The 23131-nt window shown below is 46.1% G+C and overlaps 1 protein-coding gene across 3 annotated transcripts in view; it reads left to right on the top strand.

Moving 5' to 3' along the window:
- Positions 1-15782: 15782 nt before the first annotated feature.
- The window catches only part of LOC135917793 (neprilysin-like), a 34230-nt gene continuing 26881 nt past the window's right edge, over positions 15783-23131 (top strand). For all 3 annotated transcript variants that reach the window (XM_070528668.1, XM_070528667.1, XM_070528666.1), the window contains exon 1: positions 15783-16156. In XM_070528668.1, the coding sequence (XP_070384769.1) occupies positions 15799-16156 (358 nt within the window). In that variant the 5' untranslated portion in view covers positions 15783-15798. The remainder of the gene's footprint in view (positions 16157-23131) is intronic.

Here is a 23131-nt window from a genome sequence, read left to right as displayed (position 1 = left end):
CTTTATGCTTTGTTGTAAGTAAATTATGAATCTGAAAAACAAATCAGCTTGGGATGTAAACAAGAAATATGCGTTGTATAGAGGGCTCGGTAACGTGTCTTGCCAACGATCAGCCGCCGGACAAAAGGATGGTTAGCCCTTAAAAGGGCTGTTTGGTGGTGAGAGATGCATTATAGTAGATGACGGAAGAGTAGTTTCAGCAGGTCTTTGTCTGTCCAAACAAAGAGGGCATAGCTTGTACGCGACGCTTGACACTGCCAAGCGATGCCATCAGGCCAGTGGCTCTTCAGCAGAGAAGGAATCGTTGTGCACGTTGGAATTCTTCACAACAGCAGCTTCCAGCCGTGAGCTGGTTGCGAGTAATCAGCAACTGATGCGAACAGTTCCACCATGATTATTCATTCCAGGTGCTGTGGAGAATCGAGGCCTCCACCACCCGCCTCGCTGGCGCGGCAGAGCGGACGGCAGCAGCTCAGGAGGGGATCCTGGAGCAGGTGCGCGCCATAGCGCAAGACATCGCTGCGCACCTGCAGCAAGAGAGAAATTAATTTATCATTTTCATTATCATTTTATTCATTTGTTTTTCACCAGTTCCGTTTGTTTTGTTTATTTATTGTTTGAGTTTCCTTTATGAGTAATAGAGGAGGATTTTTTGGTTGAGAGGTGCAATGCGTGCACCCATTTTTGTTCTGTTGTATTTGCGTCTTTCTATTTATGCTTATCCAGCTGCAATGCCAGCGTGCTTTTTTTATTTACACATTTCGAAGGCGCCTAGTCATTCACACTGGAATCGTTACAAATAGTTGTCGATTTCTGTGTATGGGTTTTGTATTGTGATATTTATGTTGCTTCACTGTGTTGTAGCTTACTGCACTCATTATGAAGCGTTATCGCATAGTGTTTGCACTGTGATATTTTGATTTCGGCACAGTGAGGCTAAGGTGGAACGACTACAATGTCGTCTTCTTTTCAGAGCACCAAACTAGTCACTCTTTAAGTTGCATAGTTTCACAAATGAAAATGACCATCATCATTGCACCACACCAGTGATTAGTTTCCTCTAGTCTTCATTCCAAGGGAGTCATTGCAAGAATAACTTTCACGCGTGACACTTTCTGGGTGCTGTGAGATTGTAGAGCTAATTATTCATGTTTTATGTAACATGTTTCATCACAACTGGCAAGTGCACTCACCTTTTTACAATTATGATTCACCTGTTGCTTAGCATCGCCCTACAATTGCTGCCGAGAAATGAATGCTTCTAGTAAGTGACTCATAACACTGACAAGAAAATGGACATACCTGGGATAGTCATACCTTCTTGCAAGGTCACGTAAATGTAACTGCAAGTTTTACGTGCCGTGGCGAAAACGAATTGTGTGATGCTGATGTTGCAATGTTGTCACATGCTTTGCTACCTGAAGCATGTTGTACTACAAGGTTTGTGATGTACTTGTCATCATAGAGTGTGATAAAGTTGACCTATCTATTTTTTGCGCTTTTACGTTAATTTACATCTACCCATTTGGACATGATGTGACGAGTGTAATGTTGTCACTACACTCGGCGTTACATTTTGTTTGTGTTTAAATCCGCATTCATTACGTTTTACTTGCTTGCCTCGCATGCGGATTTATGCTTTCACAGAAGTTTTGATACACATAGTACAAGAGATGGCTAGCAAGCATATTGCCTCGTTCCTACCAATGTACACTGAGCGCCGAATGCACAGGATGCGGCTGTTGCGTTCATTCTGGTGTGCTTTATAAAAAATTTGCGTACCTTTTGCTGATGGTGATCATGGGTAAAGAGTGCCAATCATATGCATTGCTCCCATCAAGTCTGCCATGACTATGATGGGTCAAGGGATGTTTTTATTTCATATTTCATGTGATATTTAAAGAAAAGGCTGCACTTTAACGTTGCTACCACGTTTCATGTTCCACTAGGAAAGAAGTACTTTGTGCCAATTTCCCATTACTGTAACCACCAACTATGGCAAAACAAATACATGTTTGGACATGAGTACAAAGTAACAACTGCTGCATCTACAGAAAGTGGCATATCACAGTATGCACACAACACATACAAGCTGTTGTAGCGTCGTATTTCTAATGTTACACGAGGAAAGAAGCACTTTGTGATGTGCATATTGCATAAGACAATGCTAGCTTGGGAGCAGCAGCGAATGCAGTTCTTCACAGATGAAGGGGCATGAAGCATTGCCCTACGATTGCTTCACGAGTACTACTGTTAATAAGTGGCAGCCTTCGAGACTCTTGCATAGTGACGAGGGTACAATTGTTCCCGCGGCTGTGGCATTCTATTTAAAGGATTCTTTGTATAAGTGTTCTTCATCATCATCATCATCATAATCATCATTCTGGTTACGCCCACTGCAGGGCAAAGACCTCTCCCATACTTCTCCAAATACCCCGGTCATGTACTAATTGTGGCCATGTTGTCCCTGCAAACTTCTTAATCTCATCCGCCCACCTAACTTTCTGCCGCCCCCTGCTACGCTTCCCTTCCCTTGGAATCCATTCCGTAACTCTTAAAGACCATCGGTTATCTTCCCTCCTCAATACGTGTCCTGCCCATGCCCATTTCTTTTTCTTGATTTCAACTAAGATATCATTAACTCGCGTTTGTTCCCTCCCCCAATCAGCTCTTTTCTTATCCCTTAACGTTACACCAATCATTCTTTCCATAGCTCGTTGCGTCGTCTTCAATTTAAGTGGAACCCTTTTCGTAAGCCTCCAGGTTTCTGCCCCGTACGTGAGTACTGGTAAGACACAGCTGTTATAAACTTTTCTCTGAAGGGATAATGGCAACCTACTGTTCATGGTCTGAGAATGCCTGCCAAACGCACCCCAGCCCATTCTTATTCTTCTGATTATTTCACTCTGATGATCCGGATCCGCAGTCACTACCTGTCCTAAGTATATGTATTCCCTTACCACTTCCAGTGCCTCACTACCTATCGTAAACTGCTGTTCTCTTCCGAAACTGTTAAACATTACTTTAGTTTTCTGCAAATTAATTTTTAGACACACCCTTCGGCGTTGCCTCTCCAGGTCAGTGAGCATGCGTTGCAGCTGGTCCCCTGAGTTACTAAGCAAGGCAATATCATCAGCGAATCGCAAGTTACTAAGGTATTCTCCATTAACTCTTATCCCCAATTCTTCCCACTCCAGGTCTCTGAATACCTCCTGTAAACACGCTGGGAATAGCATTGGAAAGATCGTATCTCCCTGCTTGACGCCTTTCTTAATTGGGATTTTGTTGCTTTCTTTATGGAGGACTACGGTGGCTGTCGAGGCGCTATAGATATCTTTCAGTATTTTTACATATGGCTCGTCTACACCCTGATTCCGCAATGCCTCCATGACTGCTGAGGTTTCGACAGAATCGAACGCTTTCTCGTAATCAATGAAAGCTATATATAAAGGTTGGTTATATTCCGCACATTTCTCTATCACCTGATTGATAGTGTGAATATGATCTATTGTTGAGTAGCCTTTACGGAATCCTGCCTGGTCCTTTGCTTGACAGAAGTCTAAGGTGTTCCTGATTCTATTTGCGATTACCTTAGTGAATAGTTTGTAGGCAACGGAGATTAAGCTGATCGGTCTATAATTTTTCATGTCTTTGGCGAAACGAAGTGTACTTTGTTTGTATTTAAATTATCATAATCTGTCGGATGTGTGGATTTGGAACATTCACCATCCATATAGAGGTGCACTTGTTGTGTATACAAATTTTTTAATGTATTTCACGCTGTACAAACACAGCCCTGTGATAGCCTAAGGGCACTGCACTTTGTATAAATAAATTATGTATTATGGAAACTCACCATTCCTGTGTCCTTCAGAAAAGGTTGACAACGGCGCTGCGCTGCTGCCTTCCTCTGAGGAACACGTCGTGTGGTGCCAGCACCTGGATGTCTCCTGGCTCCTCTGGCTCCTCAGCTGGTGGCACTTCCCCACCATAATCGTCCAATGTCCAGTCGCCCGCGTCAAATCTATGTTATGGAGAGCAACGCATGCATAAATGATTCGCGCTGCTCTATCGGGGCTGTATAGCAGTGTCCGAAAGCGCTACAAGCAGCGGAACTTGCTTTTCAACACCCCGATACATCTCTCCACAGCATTGCGCATGGATGCGTGCTCCTGGTTGTAGTGGCCTTCCGAGGTGGTGCCGGCATGGCTGCCAGGTACTGGAACAAGCAGCCATGGCTCGAGAGGATATCCTGAGTCTCCTATTACAGAAAGTGCCAGCTGAGTGCTCTGCCCTAGTTAGGCGTACGCATTACGAATACTAACCAAGCAGATACTCGCCAGGCTGCAGTCTGCGGCTAAGCGTGCACGCAGTGGGTTATGCTGCCACACCCAAGAGTCATGGCACGAACCAGGGGACCGGGGGTCCACAACAAGAATGCGAAGTTCCGCGTTGCACACCTGCAATGGCGAGCAATACAAACTAGCGCTGCAGATATGCTCGAAATCCTTTTTGCCATTCATATACACAAAAGAATACACGTACGCTGGTACAAGTGCCAGACTGTTTCAGCCATAGGCGTGCACAGGGTCTTGCAATTGGGGGGGTGGGCGCAATGCGCTCCCCCCCTTGTGTGGATGCCTATGGTTCGCACTAATTGATAGCGAAATGAAAACTCGAGGCCCGATATTGCGCAAGAACCCCCACACGAGCCAAAGCCAGCCCATGCAATGGTTGTAAGTACTTCCGTGTTCAGAATGCTTCGATCGTGTCTTCCCCACAGTGTATCCATTTCTGCTACGACTGCTGCCCATTTAAAACACAATTTTGGAACGGCAGACTGATTATGCACAACACAAGGCACTCATCATTACTCCCGACATGTCCGATTTCAACGAGCTCGTAAACAGTTCCCTGCATGTGCTCTTTTAATCGCTACATTACTTGTTATGCCAGCTTGGGCATTAAACTGAACTATTGCAACTATGGGCGAGTAAAAATGGCAACAACAGTTTGAAGTAAAACATTCCAACGGTACTTACGAGCATGACGTTTAGGGCGTAATAACCCTTTCTCGACATGAAACTCGGCGTGTCAGCCGGGCTGAGTCCCTCTGGCTTCATAATGGCGATCAATGTGCCATCGACGTACGCTAGCACGCCTGGAATGGCACCGCGTCACTGTGGGGAGGTGGCTGACACCTACCACATGGTTTGGGCTTGTCAGCAAAACTCAGCTCTTCCCCTCAACCCTAACCCAACCCGAGAGGAGTGGGAGGCGACGCTGCTCGGTTGCTCAGACCTTCAGGCCCAAAAGGCCTTGGTCCAGAGGGCTAAGCTGGCGGCTCGTACCAATGGGGTCCCGGAATAGAGACTCCACCCACTGCGGAGCCCCATAAGGACTCTACCTCTCTTCCTGTTTTGAATAAAAGCTTTCAATCAATCAATCGCGCAAACGCCGCCTTTGCCTCATCCTTGTCAGCCGGTGTCAATGGAAAGTTCACCAACTTTCTCCGGGCAGACACGGAAATGATGGCCTCCGTCACCTCGTGAATGGTGCTACTCACGGCCGACTGTGCCATGCCTACGTGCACCTCGCGACCAATGCTCCTCTGGAAGCTTCCGGTGCCGAAGAATCGCAGCGCGCACAACACCTTCCTTTCTGTGGAAAGGCCACTGGCTCGCTGGCATCCAATGATAGGGTCAAGCTCGTCGCACAAGCTACGCACTGTTCCTTTGGACAGACGAAAATACTGCCGGAACTCTTCTTCCGTCAACTCTTCAAATGCATCATCTACCTCGGGTCGTCGTCCCTGCGCGACTGCAGCAGCCACACAGGCGACACGAAAAGGCACGGCAGAGAAAAACGCCATGTTCTCCAACTGTAGGGAGTGCGGAATCGGATTGAACCGGATACGAAAGATGCTAACTGTCCCAAGCACTTACGTTCTAATCCAATCCAAGCCGTCTGGTAGCCGTTCTAATCCGTTCTATCGCTCCGGACGGACTCTCCGTCCGTTCCGTGGCGTTCGTCTGTTAAGGTGCATTCACACGACCGGACGGAGGAGGAATTTTCTCAGCGGATCGCGCATCACGTGACGCGAGCGTCATCAAAACTTGCCGCCCTCGCCTTGTCCGGCCTCCTCCGCTCGCAGTCCGGATTGAAAATGCTCGCCGGTATTTCCATCCGTCCGTTTGGCGGTCGTCTGGCCTCAATTTAACGTAGTCAGCGTCAAATCTGCCAACATTGGACGGGTTGGCGTGGCAACGATGGCGTGTTGTCGGCTTGATGCCACGTGTGTTTTTGTTGTGCAGGAGTGTGCAGGAGTGACCGCATGTGCTTTTGTTGTAGTGCAGCGGGAAAGGCGAGTCGTGGTTGCGCGCGCATTTCTATTTAGACCGCGCAGCCTGCGTGACCTCAACATGTGTGAGGTGCACAAGAAAATGCTAAGTGACGAAGCAACCGGTACTTTTTTTGCTCTTGTTGATGGATTCGCAGCGCTATTGAATGTAGAGCTCGCCGATTATGCAAGCGCGCAGGTGCGTAACAGGCTATGGCAACAGATCGCTCTCGAAATGGCTCAGCGCCATGTAGAATCAGCGCCTTACTCTGTCAGTGTGTATTATTTGCTATAACTTCATTTTTGGGATAACGACGGGCTGCGTAACCAAAAAATTTCTGCGCTCATTTCTGCGCTCAGCCCTGTCTTTCTTTTTTTTTTTTGTGGTCAGCAGCATGTTTATAGTTCAATATGAACCATGGAGCCAAAACATTTACTTCATTTTTGGGAATGCTCTTCTAGATTTGAACCATTATGTTTTCTTCATCTGATTGAACCTCTGCTGAGTTTCTAAAAACAATTTCCGCGAACAAACGCCGCACCTTCAGGAATTTTCACCCAGAGGAAAAGCATCATCTCCTACAATAACCGGGGGCATTTGAAGATCCGGCGAACTTGCCACTTTTACGGTTTTGGGCAGTCCCGAATTTTATTTCATCAATTGCTTTTCGCAGAGGTGTTGACTGCCAAATTCCGCCATCACCTTGTGAACCAGGGGCGCCAATGTCCAAATAGCGAAACCTATAGTTCGCATCAACAAGCGCAAATAGCACTATGCTGAAGGTTTTATTGTGGTAGAAATACAGAGAGCCTGAATCTTTGGCTTGATGCACACATGCTTTCCATCTATCGCACCAATACAATTGGGGAACTGCCACTTTTCTTTGATGTCTTACATGGCTCTAGACCACTCTCCGTCAGTCTTGGGGGTCTTCAAGAATTCGTCTTTCAGCTCCAGGTAGATTGCCACACATGTCTCTTTTATGAGCTGGTTGACAGTTGAGTGTCCTCCCTGAACTGTCAGCTTAAGGAGTAGTGCGTTTCTCCTATTAAAAAAATAAAAACAAGAAATTGTTGGTTACACTAAAAATTAACAAAGAAAGACAGAACTCCGCATTCGAATAAAATATGCACATCGGATATTCACACTGGAATCTATGTAAAGCGAATCTTTTATAAAGCGCTATTTTCATGCTATGAAACTAAATTCCATACACACAGTTGTCTTTATTTCACCATATTTCCAACATTCTTATGCAACATGTTTATACGATGTTCATGCGCCGTGCCGGTCAAAACAATTTAGTACTGTTGATGCGCCGTAGCATTTGCTATATCTACGCCGAAATACACGAACTGTTCATTGCGAGAGGTAAGGGCAGTCACGTCACAACGAAGATGTGTTTGTCATTGTACATACTGCACAGAGATGTAGGACGCTAAAGAGTGGTTTCGTTCTTTTTTTTTTGCTTCATTCCTGCGTCCACGGGCTAACGGAAATAAGTGCACGCGCACAGTACACGCGACGTGAAGCGCGCACTTCCCAAGAGAGCGGCAGCAGTCGCAGTCGAGAAAGCTGGGGGATGCCTTCGCTTTAAAGTCAGTGCGCCTCATGAAAAGTGACACTTGATACTTCAAATTGAAGCAAACGCTAGTGCTTACCTGCGGCGAGAAAGCGAAGAGTGATTTGAAGCCGTGTCTTCGCTGGCACAGATGATCTCACGATGGTTTCTTGCCGCTCGATTGTATGTTGGACGCGGAACAGAAGTTCGAAAAACTGCGTGCTGCTGACGCGCAGTAGGCGCTTGTATTCGTCCGGATCACACTCGAGTAGATCTTCACAAAGCAAGCTCTGAACACAAAGCGTATTCTTCGATATTCGTGGTTTCCTCCAACATAATCGTTCTCTTTTTACAGCCTACACCTAGTCGTCTTCACTCACTTCGAATAGAACAGCCAACGCGGACAAACGCCGCCTCCGATAGCTGTCTATCTTGGAATGCGCACTCGTTGCACTCGTACCCAGCAATTTGGCAACGTGCGTGGCATTGGCGTCGAGAGTAAGCACGCGGTTTCCGCAAACGGCGCTCCGGCTGTGGGAATGCGACCTAACTCGGCTGCACGGATTCAAGTGATGACGTCACTATTTTTTCCATGGAGCAGGCGGGATTTTGCCCTCGCGTGTGTATCCACCTTTAATGTCAATACAACAGCGAACGTGTGCTGCTGAAAGCTTGCTTGGTCAAATATTGGATGCACGACGCAATGATGGTGCATATTTAGCACGTCATCGCCGTCAAGATGCAAGGGAGATAATGAACGTGAACCGCTAGCAGCACCTCGCGGGACCGTGCCGATGCTGATAGTGCCATCGAGACAAAATACAGGGCGGCAATACTGACTGCGCAGGTACTTTCACAGCGCTGGAGAGCTGTTGAGGTGTCCTCCTTTGAGAGACAGTTACGGCACTGCACTTCTCTCTTCCTCTCATCCAAAAAATCACTACACATACACAAACATACTTTAACAGTGAAGCTATGTACCTCTGCCCCGAAATGTATTTGTCGTGTCAGGGAGCAAAAATGCGGGCTGATCCCAGAGGGTGCGGAGTATTCGACTGTCATGCGGCGGAGGTGAAGCAGGCTTCGAGTGCTCCGCCAATAATAATAATAATAATAATAATAATAATAATAATAATAATAATAATAATAATAATAATAATAATAATAATAATAAATGAAGATGCATTGTTTCCCGTCGGTGGGTATGCTGGAATCGCACATGGCCTCCCGCGCGGAAGGCATTGCCATATATGCAGAGCAGGAAATGTATGTACAACCATACAACCTTGACTCGTAAGAGGAGAGGGGCACCGACTGTGGGGTTGTGTGTGCTGTACAAATGAAAGACGGAATTATGATATGCACTGTCTATATATATTCAGGCACACCCAACTGTGGTATTAAGAAATTCATGACCACGCACTTTGCATTGGTTAGCCGCGATGACACTACCCTTGTGATCACCATTGAAGGCTTCATTGTGGACATTTTAAAACCACAAAAGAAATGGTTCATGGAGCTTGTGCAAGAAGAATTTGGTTTGAAGTGCTAGACCAATCGAACTCAGTCAAGTAACAATGGTCGTGCATAGATTCTACTTTGGCCAAGATTCTGTCTAAGGTTGTAAGCGCGCCAACCCGTATAAATCACAGTAATCACAAGGCTATCGTCACTACCATTACCAAATGGTGAAAATAAATACATGACCCCTTGGCTAATCCTGTGTGATATGCTACAGCTTAGCTGGTCATCCATCTTCACAGAGTGGAATGGCCCCTAATATATATATACTTTTCTTTTTCTGTCGGTTTCGCTTTCAGGAAGTGATAACTTGGTATAAAAGCAGTGCCATTCGTTCTCGTCTCTGTGGATATAAATAAGATTCAAGTAAACTCTATATCCGTGCCGTGCTTGCTTATTGTCCGTGGTGTTGGGCTACTAAGCACGGGGTCACGGGATCAAATCCCGGCTACGGCGGCCACATTTCGGTGAGGGCGGAGTGCGGAAACACCCGTGTACTTAGATTTAGGTGCAAGTTCAAGAGCCCCAAGTGGTCGAAATTATTCTAGAGTCTCCCACTACGATGTGACTCATAATCAGATTGTGAGGTTGACACGTAAAAAGCCCATAATTTTAACGTCGATATTTCATTTGCATCCGAGAATAGGTGCAAGTAAAGAAATGCTAGCTCCTCACACACACACTTTTACACACAAACAGATTTTCACCACTATCTCTCTATCTCTCCAGCGTACAGACGAACAGATAACTGGCATCTTCGGCTCCACGCACATTTACATGCGCCCACGCATGCACACACACGCAAAAATGTGCGCATGCATGCACGCACCCACATTGAAATGCACGCATACACAAATGCGCGTATGCTCGCAGACACATAAGCGCGCTCGTGCGCACGCAGATTCAAATACCAAGACAAAAGCACGGGCGAACACAAACTCAAGTTCACGCGCATGCACACTCAAGACGTGCACACGCATATACACTCCCTCTCCTCTGCTGCTGCCTCTCAAGACGCTACTGCGTGCAGAGTGAATGACACTTGCTCTGCAATTAGATATCCAACGCCAGCTCTAGTAAATCACCGTACGGTTTAAATTTCGTGCTTCTTGAAGTTAATAGGGCTATGTTTTCATCTACACTGGCTACAAGAGTGTAGTTAGTGTAGGAAGTCGCGATCTTTTACTTGGCATAGAATAGTTTAACTCCGCCTACCTACCTGTCCTGACCTTCCTGAGGAAGTTCCCAGCAGGCTCTGCTTCGCTTAGCACTATCGACTCGCCCCACAAGCCATGACCAGAGTACTGCTTTATACAGCTACACCTGTGCCTTATGGTGACTGTGTTGTGTCTCCTCTCGCGGAAGTACTCCTGGTTCTTCACATTGCTCTTCAGCAAACCGTCGTCAGTGTCACCAAAAACTCTAACAGCCTTCAGCTCGTCAACTTGAAAGTCGTTGACCACGTCCTACTACAAGGCATAGTCTTAGGTACGCTGTCTTCATACCAAGTTTGTCTATTTTCTTCCTCGGCTGCTTATAATACGTCGTCTCCCGTTGACTCTTCTTCTTTGCCGGCTGTTCTTCCTTAGCTCACAAACGTTATTGCTCCCGGTCTTCCGCCTCCCCACACGAACTAGCTGCTCTCCGCGTTCAGCGACATTTCTGACTTGGGCCACCCTTTAGGCCAGACCTCTCTCCCGACACACCATACTGACGTGGGTGACGCACAACCTATTCACAGGCGACCACACCGTCGGTCCTTGCAGGAACGACAAGTCATTCAAACGGAGGTCGAGAAGATTCTCAATGATTCGTTGAACCATCATCCAGTCCTTGGGCGTCCCCTGTCGTTCTAGTTAAAAAGGACGTCAGCTGGTGCTTCTGCGTGGATTACCGGCACCTCAACAAGATCACCAATAAAGACGTTTATCCCCTATCACGCTTTGATCACGCCCTCGACTGCTTCCATGGTGCGAAGTACTTTTCTTTCATCGCCGTTGGTTCCGGTTACTGGCAGACTGCGTCGATGACATTGACCGAGAGAAAACCGCCTTTATAAAGTTGATATTTTTATCATTCGGCTTATGTAATGCTCCATCTACTTTTGAATGCATGATGGACGCACTCCTTCATAACCTCAAGTGGTTCATCTGTATTTGTTACTTAGATAATGCCGTCATTTTTGTTCCTGCAGTTTATGCTCCTACATTCCTCGCTCGGTCTTGCTGCTTTTCCCAGTGCTGGCCTTCAACTTAATTTGTCTAAATGTCACTTCGGACGCCGCTAAATTACTATCCTCGGTCATCTTGTTCATTCATCTGGTGTGCGCCCAGACCCGGGAAAAGCTCGTGCCGCACAGAAGTTTCCCGTGCCAACATGTGCTAAATGTGTCCGGAGCTTCGTGGGCCTGTTCTCGTACTTCCGCCGCTTCATGCACAATTTTTCGGAGATCACTCGTCCTCTGCTCTTCAGAAGGCAGATGCTTCATTTTCTTGGGGACCTGGACAAGCAAATGCCTTCTCGAAGCTTATCTCTTTCCTTACATCTCCATTTCTTCTTGCGCACTTCGACCACACGGCTCCAAGAGAAGTCAGCACTGATACCAGTGGTCATGGAATCGGTGCCATTTTTTGCCAACGTCAACGACGCTACGACCGCGTCATTGCCTACGTCAGCCGTCTGCTTTCTCCAGCTGAGAGGAATTATTTCGTTACTGGAAGTGAGTACCTTGTACTTCTTTAGGCAGTGGCGAAATCTCGCCCTTACCGATGTGGTTGGCCCTAGACCACGATGCACGTCGGCCCTAGACCACAGACCACGATGCGCTCTGCAGTCGCCTACAGGTTTACTCGTACACAGTTGCTTACCAGTCCGATCGTTTTTACCAAGATGCCGACTGCTTGTACCGCCACCCAGACGATGTTCCGGCGACCTATGCATCTGCTCTGTATTTTCTCTATCTGCTTAGCTGACTTTGCTACCAAACAGCGCCGATATCCAAGCATACGTGGTATCATGGAAAAGCTCACATCTAGGTCATGTGATCCTTCTCTTGGTAAGTTCCTACTCAAGGACGGCACTTTATATCGGCGTAGCATGTACCCCAGTGGATTAGATTGTGCTGGCTATTCCACGGCATGTTCGCACTACTATTCTGTCCAAGCTGCATGATCTGCCAACTTTTGGTCAGTGGGTCGCCTCGCAGACTACAAATGAAGCTGTGCAGGGTGATATGGGCTGGACTAGTTTTGAAGTAAGGGAAGCTCGCAGTAAAATTGAGTATGAAGAACGGCTGACGAATTTGGAAGAAAGTAAATGGGCTGGGAGAGTGTTCAGGTATCTGTAGAGGAAAGACATTGATTCACAGGGGAGGAAAAGAACTAGGAAGCTTACCAGCAAGTATCCGACCTGTAGGGTGTGCAACACAGCAACAAGAAGGTCAAGCTGAAAGTCAGAGAGGCTGAAATAATCTCATGGGTGGCGGCAATGGAAAAGGAACCCTGCCATGAGTAACTACTTAAGAGGAAAAACGAAATCAGGAAAGAAACAATTTATGATAACTCAAAGGGAAGCTCATTACTTTTCCAAGCGAGATTGGGATGCCTTAGAACATGTTACTATAAAGCGAGATATAAGAAGGAAGAAGAAGCATGTGCTTGTTGCGGTAAAGCTAGGGAAACTATGGAGCATCGTTTATTAGAATGTGAAGACGTCTACCCAGAAGTCGATTAAGGCACCACTAGCCTGCTTGAAGCCCTTGGGTGCAGCGGGAGCAGTGGAAAAGTAAACACGTCCGCAATAGGCATTAGTAAGAGGCAATTGGAGGATTGCTGGAAGAAAAGTAGGGAAACGACAAAAAACGGAGACGTACAAAAGCACAGTTCGCAATAGGGGATCAGAAAATTTGGGTGTGGTAGTCCATAGTGTTTTTTTTATTGTTTAACCTAGGTAGGACATTAGGCAGTATAATAGCAAGAGCTTGGTGGCACAACCCACCACCCCGTTCCAAAGGGGATGCTCATAACATCCATCCATCCATCCAGTTGTGGGCGACGTCCTCCATCTTTATTCTACCAAGCACAAATTTACCATTGCACGCCATGCGCAGACCAATGGTCTTACGGAGCGGCTTAATCGAATAATAACAGACATGCTCTTCATATATGTTTCTGATTACCATCCTGACTGGGATACTGCTCTCACGTTTGTCATATTCGCGCACAATTCATCAGCCACGATACTGCACGTTACTCGCCATTTTATTTGTTGTGCGGCCGTGATTCAGTATTGCTCTATAATACAATACTGCCTACCCCTAAAGAGTCCGTGTCTCAATATACAAGCGATGTCATTGCTCGAGCCCAAGAAACACGCCAAGTTGCTCACCGTCGTCTTTGTGCTTCTCAGAACAAGAGTAAAAGAATTTGTGACAGTAGTCACCGGGACGCCGATTATATTCTCGGGGATTTTGTCCCTCTTCGATGTCCCACCCGTCGTTTCGGCCGCTCGGAAAAACTGATATTCCACTACTCCGGCGCATACCGGGTCCTCTGTCAGGTAACCTACGTAACCTACGATATGTCTCCGGTCACACCTACTACTCGCTCCATCCAGACTTCACATCACGTCGTTCAGGTAAGCCGCCTAAAACGCTACCAGTCCTTTTCTGCCTAAAAAGCAGCGGGACGGCGCTTCCACGCCAAGTGGAAATATGTTGCGCAGCTCTGCACAAAGCTGAGAAAGGTGAACACGAGCTTAGGTCTGAATAAGAAAACGCTTTAATGACTAGCCTGCTGTAGGCTTGGCTTTGTCAATTAGTGTAAATTACTGTACATTCTGTAAATAAAAAGAATTATGGGGTTTTACGTGCCAAGAGCACGATCTGATTATGAGGCACGGTGTAGTTGGGGAATCTGGAAAATTTCGACCACCTGGGTATCTTTAACGTACACCTAAATCTAAGTACACGTGTGTCTTCGCATTTCGCCCCCATCGAACTGCAGCCGCCAAATGTATATGCGCTACCCGTCTTGCTTCCTCTCTCAGCAAAAATATTAGCCTAAACCTAACGTTACGGGAAGCTTTAGCTCCTACAAGGGAAATCAGCAATCCTTTCTTCTTACAACCACTGCACCGCAATTCATGAGTTATGTTGAACTTAAAAGTAACAGTTAAAATTAGATTTCGGAAAGCGAATTTTTATTTAGCTTTCACTTTTTTAAATTCTAAAAATATGCGAGATTTCGAGAAACAATACTCGAAGTATACGACTCTGTACCTCAGCAACTAAAAACAATATCGGAATTCTCTAAGCTGCACCTAATATTTCATTTATTGCAGACAAAAATGATATATCATATGCCACCCTGAAATACAATACACAACTAACTCCTGAATATGGTATTCGCAAAATCTTTACAGGCATTGTAATTTGACATAAGTTATAAATTCATACATCGAATTTGTCCGATTGAGATGCTCCAAGGGATCCAGTCTAGAGGGATGCGATATCAGTTTTTATCCAAACTAACGGATTAGTAAACTTCGCACTTCTATTCTTTTTTTCAGATTTGCCGATTTCCGATAATTATTGTCAATAATGCCATGGCCTAGATCAAAATTATTATTGCAGCGATCACTGTGATCTAACGTTCTCTCTTGAATGCAACAATTCTCATTCATATCGGTTGAGCGATTTTCTCATCAAATCATTGATGCGTTTTACATGTACTTGAGCAGCCGGCATCGAAGAAGGGCCCGAGCTAAAACTTCCTCTTATTGAATCACACCGGTTCGTTGAAAACACAAGAAAAATTGCGCTGAATATACGGAAGCCCGCGGCTGCAGTGGTTCACAAATAGTAAGAAAAAACAACGAAGAAAGGAAACCCAACGGAAGCATTGCGGGAGCCGTTATCTCGGCCGGACATCTCACCCGGAATGCCGACGAGCTGTCTGTCAAGGTGTCTAGCAACATCGTCGATTCATTGCAAGTCGAGCAAGTAGCGGGTTGTTTTCAAGATAACGCTGATACATAAGCGCGCTCGTTTTCTAGTGCCGAGGTGAAGCAACAGTCTCAGGGTGTGCTTCTTTTTATTTTGTTTTCTTTAGTTGTGAGTCATGGCCTATGTCACAGCGCGAATTTCAAATCTTTAAGGTTGATACGCCACGTGGTGGCGAAAACAGAAACTACACGCATGTCCAGAATTCCTGGGTATGCGGCGCGCTGCCTATACGACGCTTCCGCAAAAATGCACTCCTAACCAACGCACGAAGATAAATTCCCTTCGCACGCTCATTCATTTGCCCAACAACCTTACTAATGTGATGCGGCTCACGCTCGTTCAACGCGATCGAGACAAAGACAAAAAAGACGATGCAAGCGTCGCCGCGCGACCCGACAAACGTTAGCAGTCGCAGGCTTCCGAAAGGGACCAGGTCGTCCCGAAAGTTCGCCACTTCGCGCAGCAAGATGGAGCGGCTGAAGACGGCCTCCGCCGCGAAGGTGCCCGGCGACCGCACTGCAGCGGCAACGGACCGCAGCAAGACGAGCAAGGCGCCGACTTCCCCGGCCCCGCCCAGAGAACATCGCGACAGACCCGCGGCGCCCACCGAGAACCGCATCGCGCTGAACTTTGAACCAACGAGGGTGTCGTTCACGAGTGGGCCTGCGCCCGAGTCACACGGCCACCCTAGCGAGTCTTTACTCCAGGCGACCGTACGGCCTCTACCAGGCAAGTGATTCGCTTTCAGGAGTAGAAGCGAAGAAAATACGGAAAAAAAGGAGCAGCACAGTCCTCCCTGATAGCGTCTGAATGGATGCAAATGTGAAACAGATGTGCGCGCCATCTGCATCAAAAGTTTAAAGGGACACTACAGAGCAGTCTTAAATGAATATATGGATAACGCGTACCTTCAATATCTGTTTTTAAAATTTCTTTTCTAGAGATAATATATGATACTATGCGATGAAAAGCAACGATAAAGTCTCGCATATTTAATTTCGTCCCCGAACCATAGTACTGGTGCGTCAGATTGACGTCGCGATCCTAATGTCTATTTTCTATGTGGGCCATTTTTTTTTTGCGGCAAACGTGTGTAACGTTATCGACAACCAAATGATTAGTCCCGAACAAACGCGGTTAAAATTTTATGACATTCTGAAGAGATATAGTCAGGAAACTTCAAGGTGGTCAGTCCCCAAACGCCTTTGGTTCTTTCACCTTTTCAGATTGATTCTAGCCTCCGATCATACTAGGACTGTATCTTTAGGTATTTAGGAAGTACAATTCGTCAGTCTAGCTTCGCTTAATTTCTTTCATACAATAGTATAGCTACAAGCCAGTACGGGTTGTTACATGGTGGAATACACAGATACAACAAAATACAATCAACTAGCTATCAGTCAACGTAGATTAAATTATGGGGTTTCACGTGCCAAAACCACAATCAAATACTTATACAATCGTAAGAAAACAGCAGAAAATGTAACTCGAGATAAAAAATACTTTTTTAATCGTGGCGTTTTGTACGCCAGATCCACGGTCTGATTATGAGGCACACCGTAATGGGATACTCCGGATTATTTCGTCCACCTGGGGACCTTTAACATTCACCCAATACACGGTGCACGGGTGATTTTGCATTTCACCTCCACCGAAATTCAGCCGCCGCGGCTGGGATTTTATCCCACCACTTCGTGCTTAACGGCGCAGCGACAAAGCCACTAAGCTACCACGGCGGGTTAAAGAGGAATTATAAATCTCGTTCAAAATATGTCAAGTTTTCAGCATCAGCCAAAACTTCCAGACGAACATTATTCCTTTCTACTGTATGAATATGAATATGAATATTTGTACGGGTCCACTCGTGTGTTACAGGGTAAAAATACATGACAACGATTGTTGCTAGGAGGAATTCTTCCAAATGGGAAAAGATGTGACAACGAGTCCAAGTTTACCGTTTCACAACATGGCAAAGAAACTTTAAGGCGACCAATTTTCTTAGCAAACCTGGCTTTGTACACTTTCACTCAATTATAGGATAACATCTTGTACATATAACCAGTACTTTTTTAAATTTTAGAAGAAAAAGCCGCATATAGGCCGCCCTAAAAAGGGGTCCTAACCGTGACCTGCACCCTCAAGCAGCCCGCTTGGGGCTCATGCCTCAAAAACCGCATATAGGCAGCCTTGTCAGAAATGGTGCCAAGAACGCTCGCCACAGCCTGTAACGAATTAACCCTGCGCGACTGGCCGAGGCACTTTGCGTGTATTCGCAGGCTTCTTTGATTCCCGGCAAAACACTTTTATGTAGCACTTGTAGCTCTTATTGAGCAATATAAAGCTGTATCGTGAGTTTTTCATGTTGCTCTACTGTTTTCTGATTGACACTTTTCATCCAATTATAATACTTGGGAAGTTGATGAATTTAGAGTAATTATGTAACTAGGCGGAATGCAAAAAGAAAATCTATCTCCAAGTGATGAGAAACATTACCTTGGTTCTGTCCAGTTACGTGGCACCTACGTGGCTACGCGTGTCAATATTCCACAATACAAACACTCGAATTAAGGACGAGATATGCATACACCGGTACCAGCGGTATTGCTCTCGCTGCAATCGTTCAAAAGGCCGGTTTCTGGGGTTCTAGTTCCCGAACTAGAACTTGGGCAATCAGCGACACCACACGAGGCTCAAAACTATGCTAGGCTGCTAAGGCGCACACAGGAACAGCAAACAGGCGTGTTTGCATTTCGTCTTTTATGAAAACGTCGAACCTGTACAACCGAAAAAAAAAAAAACGAAAGGGGTGGAACACCGTGACCATTGCACAGCCACACTGCACAAGAAATCTGATGTTTACACGCCATATATGCAGGACACGCAACTGCTACCGGAGGGACGTACACGTAGACACAAAATGAAAAAAAAAAACACGTTTTTGTCATTCTCATTCATTTCATTGTTAATTGCCATTGCAAACTTGAAGCACTATTTGTAGATACATAAACCAACTTAAATAATCGTGTCATGTGACTCGTTTGGGTTGCAGTCATCATCCACGCGGTGGTCCTGGCTTCAAATCTTGTTGCGCTATGTTCTATGGACTAGCACGGTGCACGGTGTGGATCTACAAAACATCTTGCACTCGCCATGGCGCAAATGAGCTTTGCAAAAAAAAAGAAGAAAAAGAAGCATTTGTCACGTAAATCTTTTTTAAGAGCCGCGCTCACGCTCCGGGCCGCGTATAATTGCGCCGCATAGCAAGGGTTGTTAAATTTAACTGAAGTGCGCCACATAAAAAATGTGGCATTGAGACTGCAGGCCCCTTTGTAGTAACGATTTTTAAACTGTTGTACCGCATAAAAAAAGCCCGGGAAAGCAGACGGGCCGCATAATTGCTGGCCGCGTAACTAGGGCCCCGTTACTTTATGAGCCGCATACATTTGGGCCACATAGCAAGCGTACTTATTTTGAACTTTTCTTCTGGGTAGATGGCGATGTCTTAAGCCGGATTTGACCAAAATTATTCTGTTAGAGGACATGAATGGCCAAACACAGGATTTGGACGGTTATACCGACAACAACGGGAAGTTATTTCTAGATATATGTGAGCAACGTAACAAAGCGTGAGTACGTGGCCTAAATATTATGGCCAAACCACATGGGAAGCCATAAATACGCAATCGAACATTGATTACTGTCTGATGACAGAATGAATTTATAAATTTTGAGAAATGGTCATTGACGAGGAAGGGTATAGCTGCATAGGGAGTGACCACAAACGGCATCATTTTGAAAATGGGATATGTAGTTGGGAAAGAGAGCAAGGAGCGAAGAATGGCCAGTTCAAAGGTGAACGCTGAACAAATAACAAATATAGTCACAAGAGTCGAGAAAAAACTTGGAAAATGGCCAAGCAAGGGGCGGGAATACAGTGAGCTTCTAAATGCAATGACGAGAGAAATAAGGAAAGAGAAGCAACGCGTTTGCTGGGGTGCGATCGGAGATGGTTGTTCGGCGCGTTCGTTCGGTTACCGGCGCGCGCGATTGGCCTACTCCGCGCCGACGTCGCCAGCCGCGGGGCGCGGCCACGTTTTTGGTGACGTCAAAATGACGACACGCTCCTGTCAATCATCCGCCCGCCGAGCATTTAGTCCGAACGCGACGGGAGTTGAGAAGTTTGGAGCGATCATACGGCTTCACATGGCGTGTCTGGTGGATTTGATTGGATCCAACAGGCGGCCTTTTCGGCTGCGGAATGGCACGTTTGAATCAAATCCATAGTTTAATTCTAGAAAATGGCGCTTGCGTTGGAAACTTAGGTTGTTGCGCTGGCGTTTCTAGAGAAAGGAGGAGAGTGGGTGGCGCTGCGAAACGCGTTTGAAGATATGGCAGAAAGTGAACTCCGGCGTCGTTTTTGTTTCTCGAAACAAATAATTCGTTGGTTGTACAGAGAAATCGACCTCATCATCGGTGCCAGCGCGCCACTGGAATGTTGTCGCTGCCTCTTGAAAAGTGCGCCACTCTTTCCATCGTTTTTTTTTCTTTTTTCTTCTCGCTGCGCACGACACCACCTAGGGACGACGCAAAGAAACTAATAGTTATAAATTGCAGTAGTCACACGTACTGCTATTTGAAAACGTGTTTGGGCTGAGAAGAAAAAATACACTTTTTTAGGTAAGGATTTCATTCATTTGGACGACGAGAAACATTTCGCTTTGTAGTATACTGTCTGCAAGCCGACTACAAACGACGGAAGTAAACTTCCGGGGAGGTCACCGCTTCCTGATTGGCTGCTGTCTTCGCCCCGCTGTGGCGCGATCGGAGATATTTTGTTCGATACGCGTTCTGTTCAGTTGCTGCAACGTCACAAAGTTGCAGTATGCAAAATTTGTGACAGTGGCGCACTTTTCAAGAGGCAGCGACAACATTCCAGTGGCGCGCTGGCACCGATGATGGGGTCGATTTCGTTGTACAGACAACGAATTATTTGTCTCGAGAAACAAAAACGACGCCGGAATTCACTTTCTGCCATTTCTTCAAACGCGTTTCGCACTGCCACCCGCTCTCTTGCTTCCTCTAGAAACGCCAGCGCAATAACCTAAGTTCCCAACGGAAGCGCCATTTTCTCGAATTAAACTATGGATTGGATTCAAACGTGCCACGCCGCAGCCACTTGTGGGATCCAATCTAATCCACCAGACGCGCCATGCGAAGCCGTATGATCGCTCCAAACTTCCCAGCTCCTGTCGGGTTCGGCGCCTAGCAGACGAAATGCTCGGTTGGAGTATGATTGACAGGAGCGTGCCGTCATTTTGACGTCACCAAAAACGTGGCCGCGCCCCGCAGCTGGCGACGTCGGCGCGGAGTAGGCCAATCGCGCGCGCCGGTAACAGAACGAACGCGCCGAACAACCATCTCCGATCGCACCCCAGAATAAAAATATATAGGGAGAAAGACATCTATGGTTCAAATACTGGTTCAAGCGAAGATTGAAGGTGAAAGTGAACGTTGGTTGCGAGAAATGCGTGAGAAAACGAAGGCTGCACCTATAATATTTTGGAACTATATTAATTTATTAGGCAGGAAGTCGGGAACCGTATAACAACATATCCTAGACGAAGGTGGAAACAAACTGAAAGAAGACATGGTATTAGTTATATCTGAAAAGTAACAGCGTATTTATTTCAAAGCAATGACGAGGTGATTTTTCAAGAAAAAAAAACAACATGAACGAGAACCAGATGGAAAAGGAGCTGGCGCTGAAAAATTTGATCTGGAAGAAAGCCTGAGAGAAAATTCTTAAGCGCACAGCCACATGGTTAGACGAGGTTTCCATTAGACTGATTAATGAACTAGGACTAAAAAGTGAAGAAGCTCTGTTGAAAGCGCTAGAAAAATACTTACAGATAGGTGAATAGGAGAAAGTTGGCGACAAGGTAGAAATAACTTAATTTATAAAGGTAAGGAGGAAAAAGATACAGCTCACTCATATAGACCGTTGACCATTACATCGGTGATATATAGGTTAGCAACGCAGCTTATTCAATTAAAACTACAAGCATGGGCAGAACCTAATGGCATATTGGGAGAACTTCAGGGTGGCTTCAGAATCGGTAGGTGTCTGGATGATAACTTATTTGTTCTTGCTCAGTGTATCGAAATATCTAGAAAAGTAAGAGAACCGTTATATGTGGCCTTTTAGACATTAATTGAGCGCATGACAACGTGGACCGCAACATTTTGAGAGATATCTTGAAATTAGAATGCTAAGGCAACGACTGTATAAAGCTTTTGAGAGAGATTTATCCCCAAAATACCGTTTGCGTTGAATGGGAAGGGATGAGGAGCAAGGAGAAATTTGATATCACCAAGGGACTGAGATAGGGGTGCCCTTAATCCCACTGCTGTTCATGATGTACAGTCTCGTCCACTCTTAGGGTGAACACGGCTCACCGTGGCCGCGCTCCGCGGGGCGCCAGTGCGTCCGGCGCGGCGGCGCATCGAAGCGAAGCGGCGCAGGCGCACACGGACCTCGGGGAGGCGATTCGCGTCGTCTGCTACAGCGCTGCAGCGCGCAGCTCTGGCTTTGCTGTACACTTCGCTAGACCCAGGTGACTGAGCGACCGAGGCGGCGTTGCTGGAAGGTGCACTACACTAACTGGAGCATTTTCCATCTGGCTCGGTCTACAGCTTGTGAACAGCCTGCTTAATCAACATACATAAACAGAAAAAAGCTTCTGACCACATCAATCACTTAGCATGTTTTTAATAGGCGATGAGGGTAAAAATACGGTCATCTTTTGGCGCTCTTTATTAGGCTGGGGCCATTTTATTTTACTCTTACAGCACTTGGTGCAGTGCATACCGAGAAACCTATTAGGCGCGCTCTTCTTCGTTGGAGTCATCATGTGATGAGCCTAGCACGCCGTTTCGCGCATGTCTTGATGCTAGAACGAATTTGCTTAATTGACCTAAGAAAGCGACCGAAAACCGCGATAAATTCCACAGAAAGTTATAGAGCGATGTTCAATCATGCATCATGTTTGCCATCGATTTTACCATAAATGAGGGCAATAATATTACTTCGACAGCAACTAAGAAGTGACATCCACTACTTCCCGACTCTCTTATTGACGCGTTAATGTCGCTGGTAGGGGTGCATGGAGCGCTTTACGCGATGTAGGAAAGTGCTCTCCCCGGCATAGCAACTGATTTGGTGGCAATTTTACTCCCCCTTTTCATCTTTCTACATCCTATAAAAATACAAAATTCATTTTTGTTGTCACAGTTTGGGTAAAATCACCGAAGCGGTGCCAATCCTTTGACCGCCACCTGACGCGAGAAAGAACATTCTCATTTAGAGGAATCGTCAGTCAATTATTTGATTACATTGATTGGGTGAAGTAAAACATGTGGCGCCATCGTTTTTTTGGTTGTTTTTTTTTCCTTAGAGTCAATGCACGCCGCATGCGAATGCTGTTTCTGTCCGTTTTGAATAGGTAATTGGAGTGGAAAATCTATAGACTAGATGTCTGTTTCCTAGCATAAATTACGTCTTGCCGGGCAATTAGGTCGTTATTCGCTCCTATTTCAGATGAGTACTTCCTCGGAATAGGTCATATGCATATTCTCACTAGCATATAATAATTTGTTAATTGTGCGGTATACGTCCCGAATCGACACATGGCCTCTGCGTTATAC

Source organism: Dermacentor albipictus, unplaced genomic scaffold, assembly GCF_038994185.2.
Source record: "Dermacentor albipictus isolate Rhodes 1998 colony unplaced genomic scaffold, USDA_Dalb.pri_finalv2 scaffold_13, whole genome shotgun sequence".
Classification (NCBI taxonomy): Eukaryota; Metazoa; Arthropoda; class Arachnida; order Ixodida; family Ixodidae; genus Dermacentor; species Dermacentor albipictus.
This window is presented reverse-complemented; position numbering and strand designations above follow the sequence as displayed.